Source organism: Stegastes partitus, unplaced genomic scaffold, assembly GCF_000690725.1.
Source record: "Stegastes partitus isolate 25-593 unplaced genomic scaffold, Stegastes_partitus-1.0.2 Scaffold811, whole genome shotgun sequence".
Classification (NCBI taxonomy): Eukaryota; Metazoa; Chordata; class Actinopteri; family Pomacentridae; genus Stegastes; species Stegastes partitus.
The window spans coordinates 249179-256756 of NW_007578542.1; the positions used below are offsets into that span (position 1 = coordinate 249179).

The 7578-nt window shown below is 40.2% G+C and overlaps 1 protein-coding gene across 1 annotated transcript in view; it reads right to left on the reverse strand.

Annotated features, from left to right (window-relative positions):
• trip10b (thyroid hormone receptor interactor 10b) overlaps positions 1 to 7578 on the reverse strand; it is a 35476-nt gene that overhangs the window by 6773 nt on the left and 21125 nt on the right. The window contains exons 6-9 of the mRNA XM_008292457.1: positions 7240 to 7279; positions 6960 to 7121; positions 4667 to 4690; positions 446 to 555 (exon numbers count right to left, since the gene is read on the reverse strand). Coding sequence (XP_008290679.1) covers positions 446 to 555; positions 4667 to 4690; positions 6960 to 7121; positions 7240 to 7279 — 336 coding nt within the window. The remainder of the gene's footprint in view (positions 1 to 445; positions 556 to 4666; positions 4691 to 6959; positions 7122 to 7239; positions 7280 to 7578) is intronic.

A 7578-nucleotide genomic window follows, 5' to 3' on the forward strand; every position in this document is an offset into this window, starting at 1 on the left:
TCCACGGTGAGTAAAAATGTGAGAGGAACAGAAAAACGTCCAGGAACGGCTGGAGGTTCAGAGGTTTTTATTTGAAAAGATTCTTTTTGGGCAACTTTTGTGCTATTGTTTCATAGTGGAAGTGGAAAGAGAAGAAAACAGAGGACCAGATGCAGCAAATGGTGCCCTGCCCAAAATTACATCAAGAACTTTTTTGTTTTCAAGGGATTCACACCTATGTGGTAAAAACGCCAAACACTCAGATCTAATTTAAGTATATGTACAACAATAGAGACAAGAAATGTGTGGGAGGCATACTGTAGCCCTTTCAACTTGCGCACTTGTCAGGGAGCTGTGCTTCTTTGTAATGTTTGTTCATGCACAGAAGAGCTCCCAGATGGCTCTATATGAAGAAGCAAATGTGTTTTTACACCGATGGCTGTGATGCCGCTGCTGGTGTTTTCACCTTTGATCTTGCGTCTTTTGCAGCTCTTTGGTGATATCATCGATCTTCGCCTGCAGCCTCTTCTTCCTCTGCTCCGGAGGAAGGTGAGAGAAATCTTCTGCAGCAGGCGGCTACACAAACACAATACATGAAATGCACACGCACACAATAAGCCTCCCGACAATCATATGAAGGCTCACCACCAGATGTCACTCCTCCCTGTCTCTACAGATCTGTCACTGATGATGAGACATTTACACACTGGCTATCTAACCCTGGGTTGTTAGTCAAACAAACACAGAGAGACACATAGTTGTGATGTGTCAATGAAACAAATCCTGTTGAAGGTGTGAAAGTAGAGATGATGGTTACAGACAGAGTGACTGTTCAGACATCTGAAACATCCCATGATACTCATTGATTACCCAAAGAACAGTGGTTTGGATCGGTGCAAAACCTAAAAGGAAGATTCTTCTGTGATGCCATACGGACATACATTAAAGTAAGTCTCAGTAAAATCGATTCAGGAGGTACTTTTTATAACAATATGATGAACTGCTTTTCAAAGCGTGACAACAAAAAAAGAGTAAAAAGAGACAGAGGGGGTATCTGCATTAGAAGTACAAAATATTAATGCCATATGTATAATATATAGGACCTGAAGAGGTTCACCGTGTTCAACGAACAGCGGCGCACGTGAAGGCAGCGACGCCTTCAGGAGGCAGCAAGAGTGAACGTTCAGGGTCTTATTGTAGACATGATCCTGAAGAAACGCGCTTTCATCTTCCCTGTACTTCTGTGTATGTACAGCAAAATGACAATAAACCTGATTTGATTTGATTTATATATATTCTTTTTTTTTTTTTTTAAATACCACTGAAAACAAGCTGATTTAAACAAAAAAAAAATCTACAGATGTATTTTCAAACATAACAATATGTTCAAAGTTTCTTAGAAGTTTTACATAAAGAGGATTATCGTCTCCCTGGATTATAAAATAACTGTTTTTATCTTGCAGGATATTTTCTTTTTTAAAGGTACATTTCTAAATCAATTTTAAAGACGAGTAAGGCAAACTTTTAGGTCACTTTTTATTAAAATCTTTGCAGCAGTTCTGGGGCAGACTGTCTAAAAATATGGTTGACTTTCTAAAACTGAACACGATGGAATAGAGGCCAGTGTTTGTGTATACCTAAACAAATCTAACGTTAAAAGACTGTAGCACCAGAATATCAGCACTTTAAAGAGAGTCTGTTTCTTGGGTAGAAAGTATTTCCAGGAGAACAGCTCACACTGCATGTTCTGTGGATTATTCAGACAAGAGGGGACAGCTGCTTTCAAGGTTACACTTAAATTGTATTTATATGGCGCCAGTTCGCATAAGTCATGTCAGGACACTCACACAGTAAGGTCAAGACTGTACGATATTATAATAAAAGACCCAAATGCGACGGTTCTCTTTGAGCAAGCACAGCAGTTCGCTGCTGAATTTTTAAAATGTCATTTGAGCTGTCGGCACTACGATCAATTTACTTTCTTCCATTTAAGTGGGTCGACATGAGTGAATAGTGTAGACCAAACCTGAAGGCCTCTAAATGATTTAAATAACACATCTAACCTAAAAAACAAAAAATGCAAACAAAGCAAAATGTAATTCATATTTTAGACTCCTTAAAGCAGCCACAGCTTGCCTCGATGACAGCTTTACACACTCCCGACATCGTTACCAGCTTCAGTCAAATGGCCAATAGGCCAAGTGAGACCAATAACAGAGAGGAGGACAGTTTGGGCCAAACACAAAAGGAAGGAACAACAGACAGGCGGAAATCAGGATTTTAGTCTGATAAATCCAGATCTGACGTATTTTGTTCTAATTGCCAGATGCTTTCACAATCAAACGACCTGAACCCGGTCGGGAAGTTCTGGGACTGTTGCCGCAGAGTGAAATAAAGCAGTCAGCAGGTGCTCAGCATATGTGGGAACTCCTTCAAGACTGCTGGAAAAACTCCAGGTGACAAAAGGCGTCAATGTTGAAGAATTTAAAACCAAGAACATCTTTTGCTTTGTGTGCACTTGTTTGACTTGCTACATAAATCCCATGATGTTAAATAATAGTGTTGATGCCTTTAGTGTTGTTGTACATTGTAGAGAAAAGTAAAAATAGAAAAAAAAACCTTCAAACAGATGGATGTGTCCAAAGGTTTGGCTGGTATTGAGCATATTTTTGTACCTTGAATGAAGTGACCCTGGAGGTTTATGTCAAAAAGGTCGTCTTAAATGTTTTCTATCCGTATGGCATCACAGAAGAAGGTTTATTTGCAATTTGAAAAGTAAATGTGGCATCCTGTGCCGTGAGAAAACTGAATTTGATTACTTAAGGAAAGAGTAACTGCACCTGGATAACTCTGGTTGCACTGCCAACCAGTGGCGACTGCAGACCACAGCCAGCTGTGACTACAGATGTGGTCAGCAGGTCGACGTACTTAAACCCAACAACAACTCATTTTCTAATAGAGAAATGCTGCAGCAAAATCATCTCATCGTAGTGGCATGTGTTCAATCAGTGGAAATATGTAATATCTGGTGACTTGGATTAGAAAATACGTTCAAAACTTGGGAAACAGGCTAAAATTTGTATTTTTATTCTGTGGATTTTATTTTTTTTACATCCAGATGATAAATCCTTTCAACCCTAAAACTCACCTGCGGGTCTAAAAGGCATGTTGTCTTTAAAGAAAAAAAAGAAAGAAATAAAATCACCGAAATTACGCTATGACTTACATTTAACCTCTTAAGACCTGACGTCCACATGCGTGGCATCACATTTTGGGTCTTATTACCACAGTAGCTCATTTTTAAATTTTTTTTTTAAATTAGAATTTTATTATTGTTATTTATTAATTGTAATTATTTATGTATTTATTATATATTTTAAAATATTTTTTAGTATATATTTTTATTTTCTTTATATATTTTTAAAATCTTTTATTCTCTTTACTATTTGATCAGATCAAATAGCAAAGAGAAATAAAAAATGCTTTTCAAACAAGAGTTCAGATCTTAAGAGGTTAAATACTGTAAAAATATAAAGAACTGTCAGACTGTCCCCCTTTAGATGGTCTTTGAAGTAATGTGCTGTTCCATCAGACAACTGAAGCAAATTTAAACCTAAAATGTCTCATTGGGGGGAAAAAAAAACACAGACAAAAATAAATCCTTTACAATCACCAGATTCTGTAAAAAACAATAAAAACTCTTTGGTCCTCTGTGGAACTGTGAAGCTATCAGTGACTCATCTGTGACCAGCGGTCATGTGACAAAAACTCAGGCTGTGTTTACACAGAGCAGACATTTAGAGCCACTGATATTTCCATAATTTGAAACATTGCTGGTGTTTCGGTAACTTGTACGTTCTCTCTACTTCTAGCCATGGTTGTGCGTCTTCAAAGAGAGATGCAGGACTTTTATTGTAATGAAAACGTTAGTAAAAATGCAACAGGAGCAGAAAAAAGAAACTGGTTGGGATACAAGGGGTTAGAGGGGTCTTTGGGGATCCTGCACACCTTTAATCAGTTTTGTTAAACAGTCTTCTGGGTTTTCAAAGATCCCTGGGTTGTTAACTTACTGTTCAGGCTGCACTTGGGGAGAAACCCGGCTCTACTTGAATGAAGTGAAAAACATCAGGGGGGAGTGGAGAGAAAATGGAAAGAAAACCAGAGAGAGCCACTGTGACAGCACCTCCCTGATTTGCTAACTGTGTTAGCTGATGTGAGGATGAATTTTGCAGCGCCATCCCTTAATACCGTGGATGTTATAAGCAGAACTGAATACTACAATCAAAGATGGTGCCTGCTCACGTAAATGAAAACTGCAACTAAAAACATCCAGAACAGAAAGAGTAAGGAGCCAATCTTGTTTGCAGGTGAAGGCGTCTGTCAACAGCTTTATAAACGTCACCTTCATAATGGTGGGAGAAATGGTTTTCGGATCACAGGATTTTTAAATTTATTTTTTTTGTTGCAGTACCACAACTGGCCACTAAGAACACCAGTTGGCTGAGCTGTGGCGCCACATCCAGTTCTCTTATACATCCAGGCTTTTTACCCACAGAGGTCAGTGCAGCATCATCCAGTGTGGAGTTACTCCTTAAACAGTGTTTTCCCCGTGAAAAGAATCCAGCACCACATCCTGTTATCCAACACCCTGTAGGTCGACCCTCTACGTAATGATAATAAGTGTTACCATGTGCTTTTCAGCATGTGTTGTCTAGACAGAGAGAAATGAAGACTCAGTGTGAGACAGGTGTATGGGACACACAACAACAAGCATGTTAAATGTGTTTTTGCTTCACACAAAAGAACAGGTAGTACGGTTTATGCACATGAAGAGCATTAACGAGACGAGGGGACGGAGCTCAGACGTGAACCGAAGTTGGCCAAGACGGGAGTGTCACTCACCGAGCAAGGTTTGTGTAACATCTTTAGGGTGGAAATCCTGGGTTTGACAGATTGATTAAACTCCCTCAGACAAAGAGAGAGAGGGGAGCGCTGCAGCTTGGAAAGGGGGAGAGAAAGGGGGAGGCTGCCAAGCGGGAAAGGGGACGGGGGAGAGAAAGATGGAGGGACGAACTGAAGAGGGGAGAGAAGAGACAAGGTGGAGGAGCAGGGAGCAGAGGAAGAGAGGAGGCAGAAAATGACACTGGTGAGGGAGGACAAGAGAAGAAGAGAGCCCAAGATACGCGGAGATTTTTGTAATAAGGAAGAAAAAGAGTTAAAGAGAGAGCGAGAGGTGTTTTGGGGCAAGTCTGTGCAGCAGACTGGAATTAGAATTGGCCCCTGAGGGCAACAAGGTGGTGGGGTAAGACACGAGTGGAATGTGTGCTGAGTTTTACGTGAGTGTGTGTTTGTTTTAAGACATTGACGATGCGAGCGTCATTTTGCACTTCCACAAAGGTCAACGAGAGCAGGACAGGGAGCGAGCCGGGCCCTGCTGTTCATATGGATTTAACTACTGATAATTTAACAGAAGACTTTCAGTTAGTTGTCAGGGCAACAGCGCTCTCTAACCAGCAGAAATACAGGTTTCTCCACAGCTAACTGTAAATGACTCAGCCTCTTGGAAGTGTTGGGAGAAAATGTCTGGTGATATTTTTACTGACGTGAACAGAAATCTCGTTAATTTTCATTAAAAGAATGAACTGATCTTGAAAAGTCTGATATGTTTTTATTCTTGTGCTTAAAATGCATGCCAAGTAGTGACTAATAGTTTCTAACAAACACTCTATTTGCTTCTGTTTGAGTAAACTTTGCTAAAAACTACAATTAACGGCTGTTTTAGAAAATAACTGAAGATTTTTCTTTTTAAAATCAAAGCATATCTACGTGTTTTTTATGCCTTATCTTTTCAGGTTGTCTGTTCTGCTCTATATTATTCTATAATTCTGGAGAAATCAGTATATAATTAGCATTAACATAAACAGTTAGTGCTCCATATACAAATTTGGCTTTTGATCTGACTTCTGGCCCAGCTGATCATCTCATTGACTGCCAACATTATTCAGTCAATGATAATGATTCACAGTCGAGGATTTGATGCACCAAAGACACACTCCCTGGTTTTGTTGTCGTGCATGAAACCCCTTGTCCCATTACATCAGGGAGGTTGTCTTTAAACAGGTCAACTTTTTGGAAAATGCCGCAAATTTGTACGTAAGATCTTACATCGTGTGCACTAAATGAGCCGGAACAGGGCGTCAACCTCTCTGGCTGGCGGAGGCACACAACCGTGAGGTGGTAATTCTAGTGAGAGATTAACTCAAGTCGAAAGCTTATCTGAAAGCGTTGAGAGATGGACAAAGACTTCATTGTGCTTTACCTGGACTTTGCTGACAATAAGAAAAATATAAAATAATCTAACCATCTTAGAAAGCATCTTGCTCTACATCAAAATGTACATTTTCTTTTAACCCTGCTCTGTAAGTTTTGTTGGGAAATTACTAGTGGCTGCACATCCCAAACTGAGGAGCTCCTAAGTAATGCAGCTCCAGCTTCATAGGTGATACAGTGCATGTCTTTACACAGAGTGGACATCACCTCATTCAACACAAGTGTGAATTCCGCGTCCAGCTCTAAAACACTAACGTTAAAACACAAAAATGTAATCCCTGGTTGTAGGATACATTTAATTTGCCTCAAGAGGGGATTTTGCACTCTGCAGCACTTTGATCACCACTCAGCCATTACATGAGAGCTGGTTATTGTTTTAATTCTCTGTATTTCAGAGCATGCAGTGTTTCAGGAGAGACTAAAAAAAAAAAACAACAACCGTGTGAGCTGCATTTAAAGAATCAAGTTGTATGAAACAGAAAAAAAGAGGATCCTGATGACAACAAGCCGGGTTTTAAGAACAGGACAGAGAGGATTTTCCGGTTGTCACGTACAGAAGCAAGAGAAGCAGAGCAGGGAGAGGCGGTGAATATCTGCGCCGCACGTTTTTATGCAAACTCAAAGAGAGGCAAACCGAGGGCTACGTTCACCTTGTGCTTCTTGCTGAAAGGCCAGAGCTTGGCGCGCACTTTTGGTGGGTGCAGGCTGGACTCTGAGGTTGCTGGTTTGATTCCCTGGGTGTAGTCTTCAAACTCCACATCTCCAGGTCGCTCAAAACCAGACTTGTGCTGCTCTATGAACAGTATCGAGTCCTGCAGAGAGACACGGACAGACTCGTTTACGTCAAAGCAAACACGGTCGGATTTAACAAGGTGTTGGACCTGAGTGTGCAGGTTCAGAGTCACCATGAGAGGCCCCAGGAAATCGTACAGTTAAAAAGCCTCTTTCAAAATCTATTATATCTGCAAAACTGGAGCACAATGCAAAAGTTCTAAATCAAAATAGAGGTGTTCTGGTTTTCCAGAGAATTCTACATTAAATTGTAAAAGGTCAGGTGAGACGGTAAAGACTAGAAACAGAGGTCAGATCTACTGAAAGTAACAATATCATGTTTTTGGACTCTCTGTTCTTTGTTAGTCTCTACACACTCTGACAACACTTGACAAAGTTAGTAACCCAAGTCAAGAAGCAGCCTTACACCTAAACCCCAGTGAAACCACAATGTGTGATGTATTTTAAACCTTAGGTTGTTGAACAAATTAAACAAAT